This window comes from Aspergillus tubingensis (genome assembly GCF_013340325.1).
Source record: "Aspergillus tubingensis WU-2223L DNA, scaffold_15, whole genome shotgun sequence".
NCBI classification, from domain to species: Eukaryota; Fungi; Ascomycota; class Eurotiomycetes; order Eurotiales; family Aspergillaceae; genus Aspergillus; species Aspergillus tubingensis.
Window position 1 is genome coordinate 254,089 of NW_023336289.1, and position 17,122 is coordinate 271,210.

General features: G+C 50.5%; 8 protein-coding genes across 8 annotated transcripts; 5 read left to right on the forward strand and 3 right to left on the reverse strand.

Moving 5' to 3' along the window:
- Window positions 1–32: 32 nt before the first annotated feature.
- AtWU_10914 (chromatin-binding protein RAD9) lies at window positions 33–4,468 on the forward strand (the record flags this gene model as incomplete). Its single annotated transcript, XM_035506016.1, has 2 exons — window positions 33–92; window positions 167–4,468. 2 exons carry the CDS (start codon window positions 33–35, stop codon window positions 4,466–4,468), a joined length of 4,362 nt encoding a protein of 1,453 aa, XP_035361909.1.
- Window positions 4,469–4,812: 344 nt separating this feature from the next.
- AtWU_10915 (mitochondrial 54S ribosomal protein bL27m) lies at window positions 4,813–5,673 on the reverse strand (the record flags this gene model as incomplete). The annotated part of the gene is made up of 1 exon (XM_035506017.1): window positions 4,813–5,673. One exon carries the CDS (start codon window positions 5,671–5,673, stop codon window positions 4,813–4,815), a length of 861 nt encoding a protein of 286 aa, XP_035361910.1.
- A 270-nt stretch (window positions 5,674–5,943) lies between these two features.
- Window positions 5,944–6,376, forward strand: lcl2 (the record flags this gene model as incomplete). The annotated part of the gene is made up of 2 exons (XM_035506018.1): window positions 5,944–6,130; window positions 6,183–6,376. 2 exons carry the CDS (start codon window positions 5,944–5,946, stop codon window positions 6,374–6,376), a joined length of 381 nt encoding a protein of 126 aa, XP_035361911.1.
- Window positions 6,377–7,382: 1,006 nt separating this feature from the next.
- On the forward strand, window positions 7,383–9,058 carry AtWU_10917 (scramblase family protein; the record flags this gene model as incomplete). The annotated part of the gene is made up of 2 exons (XM_035506019.1): window positions 7,383–7,916; window positions 7,964–9,058. The coding sequence occupies 2 exons, from the start codon at window positions 7,383–7,385 to the stop codon at window positions 9,056–9,058; spliced, it is 1,629 nt and encodes a 542-aa protein (XP_035361912.1).
- An 844-nt stretch (window positions 9,059–9,902) lies between these two features.
- Window positions 9,903–10,506, forward strand: AtWU_10918 (E2 ubiquitin-conjugating protein UBC7; the record flags this gene model as incomplete). Its single annotated transcript, XM_035506020.1, has 2 exons — window positions 9,903–10,149; window positions 10,253–10,506. The coding sequence occupies 2 exons, from the start codon at window positions 9,903–9,905 to the stop codon at window positions 10,504–10,506; spliced, it is 501 nt and encodes a 166-aa protein (XP_035361913.1).
- A 352-nt stretch (window positions 10,507–10,858) lies between these two features.
- On the reverse strand, window positions 10,859–12,347 carry AtWU_10919 (putative meiosis-specific topoisomerase Spo11; the record flags this gene model as incomplete). The annotated part of the gene is made up of 6 exons (XM_035506021.1): window positions 10,859–11,323; window positions 11,376–11,447; window positions 11,633–11,719; window positions 11,774–11,882; window positions 11,942–12,008; window positions 12,056–12,347. 6 exons carry the CDS (start codon window positions 12,345–12,347, stop codon window positions 10,859–10,861), a joined length of 1,092 nt encoding a protein of 363 aa, XP_035361914.1.
- Window positions 12,348–12,859: 512 nt separating this feature from the next.
- AtWU_10920 (terpene synthase family protein) lies at window positions 12,860–14,353 on the reverse strand (the record flags this gene model as incomplete). The annotated part of the gene is made up of 9 exons (XM_035506022.1): window positions 12,860–12,935; window positions 12,982–13,199; window positions 13,261–13,294; window positions 13,339–13,428; window positions 13,477–13,642; window positions 13,705–13,720; window positions 13,766–13,914; window positions 14,041–14,171; window positions 14,223–14,353. The coding sequence occupies 9 exons, from the start codon at window positions 14,351–14,353 to the stop codon at window positions 12,860–12,862; spliced, it is 1,011 nt and encodes a 336-aa protein (XP_035361915.1).
- A 1,255-nt stretch (window positions 14,354–15,608) lies between these two features.
- Window positions 15,609–16,382, forward strand: AtWU_10921 (SDR family NAD(P)-dependent oxidoreductase; the record flags this gene model as incomplete). Its single annotated transcript, XM_035506023.1, has 1 exon — window positions 15,609–16,382. The coding sequence occupies one exon, from the start codon at window positions 15,609–15,611 to the stop codon at window positions 16,380–16,382; it is 774 nt and encodes a 257-aa protein (XP_035361916.1).
- Between the last annotated feature and the right edge of the window lie 740 nt (window positions 16,383–17,122).

Genomic DNA, 17,122 nt, shown 5'->3' on the forward strand with positions numbered 1-17,122 from the left:
TGTGTAACAGACATCGCAGTGTAAATGGGATTATGGAGACGCAGGAGGATAGCATCGACATCGCGAAGCTGCAACGCGTCGCGTTGGGGCTTGTGAGTGACGGCCTCTCCCGGTGGCGGAGTCTCTGATCTCCATTCGCTAACATCATTCGTCTGCTATCCATCAGGAATCTGCACCTTCGCAGCTGCAATTTAATGGCCTGGGGACAGTTGCAAACTTCGACTGTCGCCCGGAAGCCCATCAAAAGTCACCATTTTCCTCACCCGCTCAAGAGAAGGCTCGAAAATCCCCGACGCCGTTGTCGCCTTCACGGTCATCCTCGCGATCACATAATGCCACAACTTCGATGAACACGAATCCAGCATCCAAACCCAACTCTACAACCCCTTCTACGGCCCTAGTGCCTCCGTCTACGAAAATGCCTTCGGTCGATGCCGTTCCTTCGGACACGCAGGTCGTCTCTCAGTCAGTTTACGATGAAATCATCAGGAAGAACCAGGAGGCTGCGGACAACGCTCAGGAGAGCAATTTGGGTGATCAGGCAACGCTTATGACCCTTCATGAAGGCGATAGCGGACATCTTGATTTGCTATCTGGCTGTGATCCCCTTCATACTGATGCTGTCAACGAGGACCTTGAGGATCAGAGTAGCTCGAAGCTGGGAGAATCTTCGCCCATGCTGCATCAGCCGAATCTCTTTCCCGAGTCGCAGCGGTTTCTGACAAAGACTCCCATGACAGCAGTGAAGCGTGCCCACTCTGAGGGCCTTGCCACTGTGTCTCCCACGGCTTCGCGGAATCCCCTTGCGGCCGATATCGGGTCAAGTGGTGGGATATTGGCACTAAGCCAGGTATTTAGGGCAACTCAGGCTCCATCATCACCTCTAGTGAACGGCCAACAATCCGACCCTATGTCAGATCGACCGTCTCCGAATATTCCCATTCAGAGCCACCCGGTTGTTACAACGCTCTCCTCACCTTACAATAATCTCGCCGCAACTTTTCCACGTGACACGTCCGCCCACAGATGGAACTACATCAGCATGCAGGAATCTCAAGCCAACCGGGATAAGGCATTGCATGAAAGAATGACACGTTCTGCAAACCATGTGTACTCGGATCAAAGCGACGGGGAATTTGATAAGGAGCCTAGTTTTGTTGAGCGAATGAGGCGCCGGAAGATGTTTGACAACGAGGCTGATGCTCAGCTGGTGGAGCTCACAGCCCCTGCGAGGCCATCCAGTCGGCGTGGTAATCAAGCGGACATGATGCTAAATCCCGTATCTGAAGTGCCTGAAGGCCCAGATCTGACTGATGGGTCTTCTGGAGAAGTCGGGGAGGTGAGAGAGCAGGGGTCTACCGGGCTGCAGCATGGGGCGCTCAGCGAAGAAGAAACGGAACAAGAGCAAGAGGATGACTTGGAACAGCCCACGCCACGGCCTTACGATCTCGATGGTTCAGCCGAGGAAGATAAAGAGAATTGCCACGACCTTTCCACAACCAGTGCTGCTGCTGCGAGCGCGCATGACCGCCTATCGCAAGCTCTTGCCTTGCATGAAAGTCCGTGTCCAACCAATGGAGAAGCGGTAAACGCGCGAGAAAGGTCGCTTTCGCTATCTGGCAGCTTTGTACAGGATGAGCAGTTGCATGAATGCTACTCCTCACAGGTCTCGGTCATTAAGGACTCTCAGCGCTCCGCTGGTCGGAGGGATCCTGGTAATGATGACACAGAGGAGCAATGGACTGCGCAGCGCATACATCAGTCAGGCTCTCAGGCTCATATGGGCCCTTTGTCTAATGTAGACAGAGCAACTCCATCGCCCACAAAGCAAGTTCGTATACGTTCTTCTCCCCCTTCAGCGTCCCAGACCAGCCGGCGATCGCTCGAGTTAGGCTGCGCTCACTCGGTGAGCAGGCCTGGATCAGAGCTAGGCAGTCCATCTCGCTCCCAGACTCCACGGCCCTCGTTGGCTCAAGAGCATAACATGGAGTCAAGCAATTCAGCTGTGCAGGGGGGCGCGGATACAGGCAACGAACCATCTACGTTGGATCGACCCGACAAGTCCTCATCTATGCCCTCGCGCGTCGCCGAGACTCCTGTTGCTCCTAGGGCTTTTGCAGAAATCATACCAATGACAAGCATTCCGGAAACCAGTCCCAGCCGCCTTGGTCACCAAAGGTGGCCAAACGATCATAATACAACCGATGCAGCCGATCAAGAAGATGACGACTTGCCGCCGGTGTACATGGATGCGCATGAACGGGGGTCTCGTTCTCAACCGATGGCTGCAGATAGCTCGTCGCCTTTGAAACCTTCCTCGTTCCATAACTCAAAAATTCTGTCCAGCCCAAGCGGCAGACAGCGCAGGGCACTGACGGAAATCGCAGCCGATGCTTCACCACAGATTGGGGCTGGCTCTTTCAACCTTGACATTAATATCCTGTCCGTTGAAGACCGGGAGTTCCGGTCTGCGGTTGCAATGTCTCCTATTCAGCCAAGGAAGAAGCGCCGCGGTAACGGTGGGCAGAGCTTTTACGCTTCCGACCCAGTGTTCCCTGTTACACCTCGCGCGCCTACTCATGTCTTACCTTCTCCAGAGAAGGAGATGCCACCTATCACTGAGGTGGAGCCAGAGAAGCCGTCTGAGCCGGCCACCAACCTAATGCCAACCTATCGGAGACGGTCCAGACCTGCTAGAAGAGCGGAGAGTATATGGGATATGGATGATTCTACTCAGTATCACGTCTCTCGTAAAGAGAGGTCTCGGCTTCTAGGTCGCTCACATCCGGTAAAACAGGTGCCTGCTGAGGTTGAAGAGCATGCTCCCGTTCAAGAAGAACTGCCTGCCGTTCACGAGGATCAGGCGGCCAGTTCAATACCTGAGCCATCCAGTGAACCAGTCGCACCCCAACCAACAGACATAGCAACTGAAAAGGATCCAGTTGTGGAAACACCGCCTCGAGTTCAACAACCAGCTCAGCCTTCAGTTAGCCATGAGAACGTACCTATCGCCGTCAACCAAGTCCTTGCCCCATGGAGCGGGCCAAAGCGCGCGTATTATCCTGCAACGTGCTTTGGCAAGCCCTTTGGCACATCACAGTCGCGGTATCTGGTCAAATTCGAAGATAGCGCGCCGCTTGAGATACCCACTGGCGCGGTGAAACGACTTGAGCTGCGTATTGGTGATGGTGTCAAGGTGGACATGCGCGATGTTCCCAAGGTGACACATATCATCTCTGGGTTCGCCGACAAGCTCACTTTGAGTGATATCGAACAGGGAGCTGCGAACGGACTGATTCCTATGACTGACGTATATGGATATTCCTCCGTTATCTTGACACCGAAGCAGCGCAAAAGTCTCCCCGGCTCAGGACTAGCAGTTACAGAGAACAGGATCACTGTTCCTATTTCCCGAATCTACCTAGATACTATCCTTTGGAATCAGTTGAAAGACCGGGCATTCAGCTACGACTCCGGGCCTGCTGTTTCCGAAAGTGGGCCCCAAACGCCAGGTGATAGACACTCCACGCCCATGTCCCCTGGCGCTCGACTCTCGCGCAGCTTCCGCTTTTCCACTGGTCTATTTGCCGGTATGGTATTTGCGGTGTCATACGGAGACAACAATGAGGCCAAATCACGAATTGCCAGAATGATTCTGGAGAACGACGGCCGGATTCTAGAGGACGGGTTTAATGAGTTGTTCGAACTCCCTCCCAGTGCACCAGTTGCTACACCTACCAAGTCTTCTGCTCCACTCCCTAGTACCCAAGACGGCCATCTGCGGCTGACTAGTGGTGCCGCAGACGTGGGATTTGCCTGTCTGATAGCCGACAAACATTCTCGTCGGTCAAAGTACATGCAAGCCCTAGCACTCAATCTCCCTTGCCTCTCTGACCGCTGGATCGAGGACTGCGTTGCCCGAAGACAAATCCTCGATTGGGAAATATACCTCCTCCCAGCCGGGGAGTCCACCTACCTCAACGGCGCGACCAAGTCTCGTTTCCTAGCCCCGTACCCTGCCACAGAGGCTCGACTGTCTGAGACCATCGCCGGCCGGCCCAATCTTCTCAACGGACAATCCGTGCTTCTTGTTACGGGACGCAGTGGTCGAGCAGACGAGGAGAAACGCAAGGCGTATCTCTTCTTGACCTATGCGTTGGGTGCTTCTCGCATCGAGCGCGTGCCTGATCTCAAGTCTGCGCGCGCGATCCTGAGTGCAACGCAAACGGATGGAGTCGATGGCACTAGCTGGAACTGGATCTATGTCGATGACGATGATCGAGCCTCCTCCGCTAAGGCCATGGCACTGGGTAGTTCATTGTCGACCGCCGGTTCGAGGAAGCGTAAGCGGTCGAAGCTGATGGAATCTTTTGACGGCAATGAGCTGGGAGTGAACAGTAATGTCAAGATTGTCGGCAATGAGTTTGTCTGTCAAAGCTTGATATTGGGGAGGTTGTTTGACCAGTAATGAATGGATCTAGTGGGGGTAATATCTTCGACGATCATCTACGATGAATGTATGGGGTCTGGAGTATCTGCTTGTTCTTTTTATGTTTGCTGCTTTGATCAATCAGTGTGTTCGCGAGACTGATTCTGATAGCAATATACCCTGGAGTCTGCTACTCTGTTAAAGCATCAGTTCTTGTTTCTTAATATAGAGAAAGGAAATAGTAATTGCAGCCCATTCAAACGTCTTATAATACATACATACATATAGGTAGACAGACACAAAAAGAAACCCTAGAACCAGAACTAATATATCACACACACGCAGTCAACCCCTCACCGACATAATCCCCTCCATCAAATCATCTATTTCCCACCCTTCTTCTTCTTCTTATTCTTCAGACTCTTCATCTGTGCCAACCGATCAGCCTTAGCAGTCCTCTTCCTCCACGCCAACCAGCGGTTCTTGCGGTTATACGGCTTAGCCGTAATGCCAGCCTTCTCCGCAGCACGACCAATACTCCAGTTGGCCTCACGGTACATATAACCAGGACGCAACTGAACGGCAGCCTGAGCAGCCTCAACCTTCGTAGCACTGCCAACCTGCGTCCCGTCCTCACCAATCTTAGCCACCAAATCACCCTGCTTGGCAGCCACCTCCTCCTCAGGCTCAAACCGAACCGCCACACGGTTCAACTTCCTCCTAGTCGGCGCGTTCTTCGGCGTCGGCAACTTCCCATCCTTCTCAAACACAACTCCAATGTACTTCCGATCCGGATGACGCTCGGGGTCCAGGTAGTACCGCACATACCCGGCCTCAGCAGCGTAGATGGTATGATCGCGGCCCATGGCGCAGTTCTCACCAGGGAACCATTTCGTGCCTCGTTGCCGGAAGATGATGCATCCGGGGACGACGTATTCACCGGCTGTGCGTTTCGCGCCGAGACGCTTTCCGGCCGGATCGCGGGAGTGACGGTTCGCGGTTCCTTGGGAGGCGTGGGAGGCGTGTCGGACTTGGAGGAATTGGTGTAATGTTGGGGATACTAGCGGGGTGAGCTTGGATTGTGTTAATATGCTGCTGTTGCTGGTTGCGGAGAGGATGGAGGAGGTGTTGCGGAGGAGCGAGGAGGTGTTGTTGTTGCGGATGGCGGTGGTGGCGGCCGTGGGGGCTCTGGTAAGTCCCCTTTCTAGAGCCCGGAGGGGCGCTAGCAATCGAGGTTGGAACATTGTGTGGATTTGGGGGGTGGTGATGTTCAATGGGGATTGAACTGGGGAGAGATGGCTCGCTCTATTTCCCGGGGCCTGCTTTTTTTCGCGGATCGGAGATGGGACTTGGCGGGTGAGGTCACGTGCCGGATGCGGCCTGATGGCCGGTAACTTATCTATCTACAACTATATACTTAGTTCCTTTGCTTGCTTTGCTCTGCAATTTAGTTTGCTTCGCTTTTTTTTGGATTTGGACATATTGCTCGGTTGTTTGTCGAGTCTAACTTCGCTATGTTCTCTTGGATTCGGCTCCTCGGAGCCCTTCTTCTACTTGCCTCTGTGGCTCACGCGCAGTTCCAGTTCTTTGAGCATATGTTTGGAGGTGGCGGCGGTGGTGGTGGTGGTCACCAGGGTCGTCAGCAGGCGGCGCAAAATGTTCCGAGTGATAGCTCGCGGTATCAGAGTCAGTGGGATTCAGGTAAGTGGTGGATTCTTTTATTGGGATATGCGTGTGAAGCTAATTAGCACAGCCCATTGCGATAAATACCTCTGTCCTGGTACCCTCGCATGCGTCCATTTCCCGCACCATTGCCCGTGTCCGCACCCCGATGTCGAAGAGAAGGTTGAACTTGGCGAAGGAAGTGCCGTTTGTGTGTCGAAGGGAGGATACAAGGCGGGTGAGGCGGCGCGGAAGATTGAGTTGGCGCGCAAGGGTCTTTTGTGATTGAGTTGTCGCAAGAGGTGGTGTAACTTTTTCGGCTGGATTTGGAACTACTGGTGTCTGTGTTGGTGCTTATCAGCTCTGGATATGTCTTGGGTATCCTGTTGCTTAGGGTTACTTTTGAGGCCTGCGCGTTGAACTGCGTCGCGGTTGAGTGGCTCTTGCAGCATTATTGCCTTGTTTGTGTCAAAGCGCTCTTGGATATTGCACAAGCAGTTGCCTTTGTGCTATGAATAGGCAGCAGCTCGAATTCCGGGTCATCGCCTTGCGATTGAGTTGTTGATCAGAGGCATCAGACCATACCTGATTCATAGGTTCTGGACCTCGGTGCTTACTTCCTGGCGTGGTTATAGCGATTAATGTGCATTCCAATGTTAGTTCCATCGGCACTATGTGTTCAAGCAGCTGGATCGCAATCAGCGCTCCGGCTGTAGAGTAGGTTAGTTCATGTAGGCAGAACTTGGAAAGACAGGTTTAGGTGCACAGAATAGTATGAACGCTTCTTCCGTTGACTACTAAGTATATACCGTCTGCTGGTTGTGGAAATGATGGTGTCGTCAAGATGCTAGTACTAAGAACCATCATCAGCAACAACTAAAAAGGCGTCTCAAAAGCACTGCCGTGGTTCAAAATATATATTTATTAATTTCGGGACGCGCTATTCACAACGCTTTCATGTGACCGAACCGTTCGACGATTTGTGATAATCCGAGGCTCCCAGTATAGCGTATGGAAGCATTCTCAAAATGGACTTAAAAGTACTGGAGAATTTTTCGGTTTATCTCTCAATCAATTCGCGGGGTGGATGAAGGCAAAACGAGGGCGGATGGATGATCAGCGTCTTATCGCCGTTAACTCCGCTCCCGCACCTTCGTCATCGCGGGAATCTTCCACTCTTTCTCTTTCATCTTCAGCTAACTCAACTATACTTCTCGGTGCTACAATTACCTCACGTATCTTCGTCTAACTTTGCATCATACATCAATACTGACTGGCGTCAATCACTGGAATGTGGAGCGCGCTCCGAACACCGCCGGCGCAGTGCCTTCGAGCTCCCGGTCGAGCTCTCGCCAGCTCACTTCGCGGCCGACCCAACCCCCGAGGCCCCCGAAACTCCATACGCAGGCCAGAGCCCATCAGAAGAGAAGTCCCGGCATCGCGAGCACCTGAGCCTAGCAATCCAGAGACAACCTCCGAAAACCCCCAAACCCCTGCCTCACAATATGACCCCTCCCAGAACACCCTCCTCGCTCCAGTCCACATCCCCGAAGACCCTCATGGCGTGATAAAAGAGACCCATCCGGCGACGGGAATTCTCGCAAACTCAGGTCTGGTGGTGCAGCGGCAGTTGGAGCTCATGAATGTGATGATTGGTTTTGAACAAGCCAACAAGTACGTCATCATGGATGCCAACGGCAATCATATCGGCTATATGGCGGAGCAAGAGAAAGGCATGGTGAACATGATGGCGCGACAATCGTTCCGGACGCATCGCAGTTTCGTGACGCATGTGTTTGACAGGCATGAGAATGAAGTGCTTCGGGTGGGTTGCAATCTGCCGGTTACTTGTGGATGATGCTGACTGTGTAGTTCCACCGTCCGTTCTCATGGATCAACTCCCGAATCCGCGTATATGATCCTCTCGACCTGGCAAAGGGTACCTATTCAACGTCCACCACACTACATACGACCTCTACCGGATCTCTGGTTCACCCTACAGGGGATTCAAATGCTCGGGTTTCATCCTTGGGCTTGGATGAAATGCGGGTTATCGGAGAGGCCCAGCAACAATGGGCCCCGCTACGACGCAAATACAACCTCTTCACATATCACCACTCGCCAAATCCAGCGACAGAGATGGAAACACAGAAGCTACCACTTAACCAGATGGATATGTCCAACACACAGCAAATGCAGTTGGTTAAATCATCTCAAAGTGGCCAGGAAACAGGCGAATACCACCAATTTGCATATGTCGACGAGCCCTTCTTGTCCTGGGATTTTGGCCTACGTTCCTCTGACAAACAGCTGATCGGCTCCGTGAATCGCGACTTTGCCGGATTTGCCCGGGAAATCTTCACAGATACGGGTGTCTATGCACTTAGAATGGACTCTGCTTCCCCCAGCGAAGAGTTCCTCGACAAGAACCGTGCGACTACTGGGATGACGTTCGACCAGCGTGCCGTGATGCTGGCAACCGCTGTGAGCATCGACTTTGACTACTTTAGTCGCCATAGCAACTCGGGCGGATTCGGTTTCATGCCCCTCTGGATCCCCGGGTTTGGTGGTGAGGCAGCTGCTGGGGGTGCTGCCGCCGGGGGCGCAGCAGCCGGTGAAGCAGGTGCCGTTGGGGAAGCGGCCGCGGGAACTCTTGGTCGCGCCGGGGCAGCTGGTGGAATGGCTGATGGTGCAGCAGCTGGAGCAGCAGGCGCGGGCGCAATGGCTGGCTACGACGCCATGTCTCGTGGGATGGGAGGCAGCCAGCCTGCTCCCGATCAGCAAGCAGCACCTGTAGACCAACAACCACCGGCGCCAGGTCAAACGGGTCCGTATGGGGATGTTTGGGGGGAGGAGCCCGAGAGTCCGTGGGGAAAGGAGCCTGAGAACACATGGGGTCAGGAAGAGGACCCTTGGGCAGATGAAGGCGACGAGGGCGAGGGAGGCGATGATTTCGATTGGTTCTAAGCGGCTGATCGACCATACAACAAACAGTTAGATCAGGATGCCGGCTGACACCGTGAGACGGTTCCTCTTACTCGTGCGAGGGTACTACAACAGAACTCATGAGTTCGGTGTAACGAGAATCACCGTAACGGCTCTGACATACTTATAGCATACTCGACATGATCGGGCCGAGTACGGAGTAGACGTTGATGTCATTTACTCTCGGCCCTGCTTGAAATGCATATCAGGGTTTGCAGGTTACTGACAACGATCTGCTCTATGTACCATAACGGCAGTGACGTCCAATAAAATGTACAATATCACGCGAAAATGAACAATCCTATACATAATTATATCTAGTCCATCAATGCTCCATCCCCTGACGAATGCGGCGATAAGCAACATTGCAGCCTCAGGCACCCACATCCCACCGGCTCAACAATCAATCAATCAATGGAACCTCAATCACTCCATCAATTCATTGGCTTTCAAAAGTGGCAAACCTTGATTTCTCCTCCAATTCAATTCCAGTCCACTCACTCACCTTTCCCCAGTAGTAGTAACCCAGCCTCTTAAAAAAAGTTTTCTTAATCCTAACTTATCTTCCTCAACGCCACCCCAGGTACATAATCCATCTCCCCCGGTGTCCTTTCACCCTCCCCTCTCCGGTCCGATCTCCGCACTCTCCTCCCCTCTTTATCTAATCGCCAGATTAGACACAGCCAGACCGCCACGCCACCAGCACAGAAACCCCAACCAGCACCAGATTTCCCCTCCCACGCCCGGAGAAAAATCAAAACAATTTTTAAATCAAATCTCAATCTCTTTCAAGAGAAAAAAAAAGGGAAAAAAGGCAGTGATCAAAATGTCCTCCGTCGCCCAGAAACGTCTCTTCCACGAATACAAAAACCTCTCTACCAACCCTCCCGAGGGCATCACCGCCGGCCCCGTCACCGAAGATGACATGTTCCACTGGGAAGCACTGATCCAGGGACCCGAAGGCACGCCCTTTGAGGGCGGCGTGTTCGCGGCTGAATTGAAGTTTCCCAAAGATTATCCGCTTAGTCCGCCGACGATGAAGTTTGTGGGTGGTGGGGTTTGGCATCCTAATGGTATATGATCTTCTTTTCCTCTTCGATTATCATTTGGCTTTTTAATTAAAAAGAATTTGGGTTGTTGGGCATGTGCTAATTTGTTCTGGATGAATGTGTATAGTCTACCCCAACGGAACCGTGTGTATCTCCATCCTTCACCCCCCCGGTGACGACCCCAACCATTACGAACACGCTTCGGAGCGGTGGTCGCCTATTCAGAGCGTGGAGAAGATTCTCATCTCTGTTATGAGTATGTTGGCGGAGCCGAATGATGAGTCTCCGGCGAATGTTGAGGCCGCGAAGATGTGGAGGGAGCGGAGGGGGGAGTATGAAAGGAAGGTGAGGGATGAGGTTCGGAAAGGATTGGGGTTGTGAATACCCCATCCTTGGGTTAATATGTGTTGAGTGGTGATGGGTAGGGTAGGGGATTTCGCTCGTATATAAGTACCTGGTTGGTGGGCTGGTTGCTCGCTGTCTTGTCTATACTCTTGTGTGTCGTGGAGGAATTGTGGCATAGCTTGGAAGCTTGGATGGATGGATGGATTGATGGATGGATGCATTGGTTGCTTGGGTTGGCGTTGTGGTACGTTCGTTCTTTCTTTTATTCTCCTATTCTTATATATCTTTTCTGGGGTAGATGCATGGTCGGGAATGCATAGATGCTTTGTTTAGTACATATCGTTATTTCGTTGTTATAATGGCATAAGTCATGGATATGTCCTAGTACCTACCTACTACTCAGCTTCCGATCCAACCATCGGGTCAACCCTCCCTCCATGTCATATAGGATCTCCGTCTCTGCCTTGACATTCAGCATGAGCATCCGCTGCAGCTCGACTCGCCATCCCGGCTCCGGGCCATCGGCCGCCCAGATAGGATTTCTGGACAGCATAGCGACAACCTTCTTCCTATCTCTTTTTGTGAGATGGAGTACTGTGTTATCGTCTAGCGGATCAGCGCCTGCAACCACATCCGTTATTCTCAGTCCCAGCCAGTGGAGACCTGGGACATTCAAGTTCCGGTTCTCGTGTGTAAAAGCCACTGAACCGTAGTTGTATGTGGCCATGATGGCCATTCCGTCTGGGTCGGCGTCTACTAAGGCGTAGAACTGCGGTCGTTTGGTGAGTTGGCGGCTGTGGTCGAAGAGCTTTCGGACGAATGCCCGAGTGTTGAGGTCGGGATATCCTTTCCCCTTGGAATTGTTGGTATTTCTCTTGGAATGTGATGAGGGAACAAGGACGTACGGTAACAAGGATACCCTTGCCTGCTGCGGATTTGAATTGATAGTTGCTGCTCGCGAGTCGACGATATACGGCCTGAGGGTGTTAGTTCACTCCACTTTGGAATAGAGGGTTTGACGGCAGCAAGGACCTCCTTTTCTAGAACCAGTACCCAAGTAACATCTGCGAGATCGATTTTGTGGATGTCTTGCGTTCTAGGCACTAGAGTATCCTGGAGAGGTCATCTCATGCTGTGTATAGTGGTGATGAGTGCAACAGACCTGGTTTGAGAAACGCGCATCCACCACTGCACCGCTTTTACTGATCATTTGATAGTATCCCACAACGAGTCCCTTTGCTGCTGCTTCCTGTGATTGGCGTACTTAGCATCCTAGAAGTGGGCACTACTGAGTACTACAAACCACATATAATGCAGCACGATCCACCCCCATTGTGTGGGTCAAGTCATCAACGAGGGTATCGACGGTTCTCTGGGTGCCAAAGCAGGTGGGGTCACTGTAGTATATGTCTCTATTCTGAAGTTAGTAATTAAATCGTGGTAGAGTATACAGGTGATATGTGCTGCTCACCTCTTGGAAACCACCAACCCCTCCTGAACTGCCTCTGCAATGGCTGCGAGGACCCGTAATGTGACAGCTGTGTTCTCATCAGAGGAGGCTATGAACAGTGACAATATATCGTACTGAATCTCCAGGCTTCGTTCTCATCTCTGCCGGGCCATCTGTAGGTGGTGTATGTCTGCATCTCTGAGGTCTCCAGGGCCTGTGTTTGTGGGTTGATGAATAATGATGCGAACCTTTTGCCTCTCTGTTTGAGAGTAATGGACGGTTGGCCTTCAGGGGAGGACAGTTCATCCAGGATTGATGCTAGCGTCTCCTGAATGTAGCTTTGGACTGGTGTTTGAGGAATTGTAGTGATGTTTGTTGGTAGTTCGAACGCCTCTGCTTCCATGCCATCTAGATGTGACCCAGCCATTGTTTCGAGGATCCAGATGGGCTAGGAGTGGGTGACCTGTAAGGGTAGGAAGGAAAATATCCGGAGGCGAGGCAAGAAAACAGTCTAAGTTGCGTCACGAGTGTGAGAGTAACCAATCCAACATATACTGTGCTTCATAATACTACAACAAATAAAAGAAAAGAAAATCTTACTGTATAATATAAATGTGACTCGATGGCCTGTAATTTCAGGCACTGAGATATCTAGACCTCTTCTGTGATATTTCTTTTTCCTGTTTTCACACCCTTTTGAAATATGTTGCGTCTAGACAACCGGACAGAATGGCTAATCTATAACAAGAGTCATTCTTTATGATTCTATGAAGTCACAATGCTCCGAAATAAGTTTAAGCAAGCATCAGCAATCCGAATACTGGCAAAGAGCACTGCATGCCAGCCTGCCAGCCTGCCTATTGCCATGGAACGTAAGTCATGCAATCTGAGTGTTGAATCACACTCAATCTAAGTCATTTCACCACAGCCAAGACATCCTCATGTCAGTCGCACTTCAATCGTTCTATCCTTCTGTATCTCCGCATTCGATTTCCAATACCGCTCAGCTCGGAAACTACACCACCATTAGACATTATAGCGAAGTTGAGAGAAGATCTTACCTCCAATGAATATTAGCCAGAACAACGTTCTGGAGCCCCTCAATATACGTCTGAACCTGAGCGTCGACATCTTCGCCCCAACTGGGTAAGTCGGCTAGTGCCAAATACCAGTCACGGTAGCAGGTAGCCAGTAACTTTGCCGCTTCGTCAAAAGCAGCCTGAACTGAGAAACCGTCCCGGAGATATATCTTGATCAAGTTGCTATTCTCATCAAGGAGCTGATGACGGAGGGTTAGGAACTCTGCACCTTCCGCTGGCGGGCCATACATATGCACATACCTGCTCCTTCCGATAGGAAACAATGTCATTTTGGCTGTCGAGTTAGTAGCTGATTTCTACAACGGACAAGGATCTTACATGACTGTCACTTCAGTGCTAACTCTCCCCAGCTCTTTGATTGATGAACACTCAAAGACTTCATCTGGTATGTTCAACCCATAGGCGTATCTTGATAGTTAGCACGCTTGATCCGAACTAAGTAGGAAAGCAACCTACTCAAACAGCGCAAATAGGGGCGTTGTTGCAATACTCCCACGTCTCATTGCAATAAACTCGTCGACTGAGAGTGTTTCGCTGCCCTGGAATTTAGACTGCATAATAACTTGCTGAATACATGCTTCAGAGTAGTCTTGCATTGATCTAGCAAACCGTCGAAGGGTGCCTGGCATCGTACTAAAGATCAGTTATGCATCCAGATCAATCTTAGGTTGAGGATGTGATTACCAGCAGAGCAGTTCGACTGGATCATTAGCGAGGATTACAATCTCATGGGTGAGGCACTCACTTCAGATAGTCTGTCCCAGATGGACTTGAAAGCAACAACGAGAGGGTCCTTTGGTCTAAAGGTTGTCTCGTTATTCATGACAGCCAAAAGCTCGTCCATCATTCTTCGCACGCCGTCCAGATCCACTTTCAAATCTCCGTTATCGAAAGCTGTTCATATCGATATGTGAGCACGAGTAAACGCAAGTGCCATAACGTCAGGGTAACACTACCATCATCAAAAGGAAAGACCTTGAGCAGAATCGGCATAAACAGTTGGTAGAAAGCAAGGCATACGTACCCAATTCCCCCAGTCGAACATTGTTCGTAACTCATCTCGGTCTGCATTAGGAGCCACGATGCCCACAAAATAGCCGAAGTCGGTCTTGTTAACGAACCGTGCCATATCTTTATCAAATTTGCACGTCCTTCAGAGAGTTAGATAATGATACTAGGATGAGAGAAACGAAAATTTATACTTGATGAGCCACTGCTCTGACTCTTCTCTGATGGTTTCATAATGACTGTTGACTGGAGCCTTTCTCGCAGCGAAGCTTATAAACAGCGGAGGTAATTTCACCTCGACGACATTGCCAGCGTCCCATCCCATCTTCACGGCTTTGATAAGTGAGTATCAGGGATAGAAATGATAGATCAGGGTGGACAAGCAGGGTTTGGTCTAATACTCATAGGGCGAGCTTTTTTGATATCCAAGGTCTATCGTGACCCCCTATGTGAATCAGATACTAGATGTGGATGGATGCCTGTCCAAATAGCTACCGTGACGCCTCCTTATCATCACCCCAAGGTTTTGGCGCCACCATTAACTGTATCAGTTGACCTCTTTCTCTCCCTCACAGCTGGGTAGTACAGTTGATAACCGCATTCCCAATGCTGTGATTACCAGCAGGGGAACAAAATCAGTCGAAGTTTGCTTGTGATTCTTTGTAAGGATCTACAGGGAACTGACATATTCACTGATCTCAAACAGTAATGCTGTATACCTGCCCTGCTGCTATGGAGCTCGTGATACACATCCTACCAGATCGGCAGTACTACTTCCCAATGACAATCGAGTTGAAATGAGAAGTTTAACCAGTTAACTGACTGGGCAGGTGCAGCCGCGTCGCCGTTTGTTCCACAGGTGCAAATCTACGTCCTGTTGAGAATGCACAAGACTTATGCGACGAGCAAAGACTGCAGTCTAGAAAAATTGGATATTATCACCCTTTCAATATAGTGTGGGGACTCGATCGAAGTCTCGGAAGATGATTGATCAGTATTGCTGCCTTAGCTCAGAAGGACGAAGCGGGCTGGTAGCCTACCTAGCCCTGATTTCATTCAGCGTACTATATGAAGATTGAGTGGATAGCCCCATCCATGGTAGTCGAAGCAGCAAAGGTACTGTAAGATAGTCACGGCGAGAAATTTGCGCAGTACTTGTGGTAGAGTCTGCTTGTCTGGGGTCTGCAGTGAGACTGACTGGACCTCATAGCCCTTGGGTGGAGCAGCTAAGCCCCAAGCATATGACGTGCCTGTGTACGTGTTCGCATTCCCTACTACCAGTATCTATACATTCAAGCCAAATATTCATAGAACCCTCCACCAGACTGTGATGTGCATCTGCATTCTCGACGTTTCCCAAAGGAATGGACGCATGTAAATGCATCCGATTGATGCAATGAGCTGCACTGAGAGAGAACTATACAAATGACCTAATGACCGCTTTCTTGCTTTAAGAAGGCATCCGACTCACATGAATGATACCTTCGATAAGAGAACTCTTTTCTAGCATTCCCCAAGTTCGTCCTACCACAAAAGCCCACTTAGTAACCTATAGCAATTGGCTATTGATTCACCTGACAATGGCTATCTACCCTGATCTACATGGAAAAACTGCTATGGTGACAGGAGGTGGGAGGGGCATCGGCAAAGCCATTTCATTTGCACTCGCTAGATCCGGCGTGAAAGTCGCTATTGCCGAAATTGACGGGGCAATCGGTAGGCAAGTCGAGAAGGAACTCATTAGCCAAGGTTATGAAGCACGCTTCATCGAGACAGATGTCACCAGCTCCAGTAGCATCCGAAACGCAGTTGAGGAAACAATCACAATATTCGGCAACCTTGACATTGCAGTGAACAACGCAGGCGTGAACGGTAATTCCATGTCGATTTCAGAGCTGGACGAGGCCGAATGGGGTAGAGTGATCGATACCAACCTCTCCAGCGTCGCCTACTGCCTGAAGTGGGAATTGCAACAGATGATCACGCAAGGTCGCGGCGGCTCCATTATCAACATCTCCTCCAGTGGTGCTCTGAAGACGAGGCCTACTATGCCTGCCTACTGTGCTTCCAAGCACGGTGTGGCCGCTTTGACCACCACTGCAGCGAAAGAAAACGGCCACAACCAGATTAGAGTGAATGCGGTCGCCCCCGGCATGACCAAAACTGAAATGCTTTCCGACACCCTGACCAAGATAGGTGCCAGTGAGGACGTACTTGCAAAGCAAAGCTCCCTTTTGGGACGCTGTGCACGGCCGGAAGAGGTTGCGGAAAGTGTATTGTGGCTCGCATCCGATAGTTCTTCATATGTCACGGGTGTCGTTATTCCTGTTGATGCAGGGTACTCCTTGATGTAAGGAATCCTTGATGCTGCTGGATATGGATTGTTTTGCTTGTTGCTTGAACAAGATTCAGTTTCTTTGGTATTATGTGTGAGTTTCCGAAGCTTACAAAGCTCCAGATAAGAACCTGCCGATTGACGCTGAAGATTACACAGTCTGATACATCCCATGCGCCTGGATAGTGACCCGGTTGTTGGAATTCCAATTCCTGGAAGCCATTGCAGTAATATTGAAATTTCACTCCAAAACGTCGTCTCAATTTCAAAAAATCACGAGTAAATACCAGTACTAAACTCTAATTTATTAGGATTCATTAGAGATACCGGTAGCTCATTGATAAAGTTAGTATTTCCATATAGAAACTAGCGGATTTTAATGGCTTACAAACGCCAAAGTCCGGTACATGAAACTGAAAACACTCTACAACCCTACTGGGTAGTTCTATCAGACCGATGAGCACTGTTGTGCAAACCCAACCGTTATGCAGGACGCTCAAACTACTTATGTTTGACGGCATACCTTGGAATGTAGGGGCAATGCGCTCTGCAGGGGCAATCTAGAACGGTGCTCGTGCATTATGACTGTAGTACACAACGGTAGGAGTATCCCTAAAGAAAGGAAGATAGGCAATGGACAACATTTAGGTTTATATCCCGTGTGACTGCGGACATACTCCTAGGAGAGGAGCCTTTCCGAGGGCAACTTAAGACTGCTCTTCTAAATCCCCAAAATCTATATTTCAAGTAATACACTGC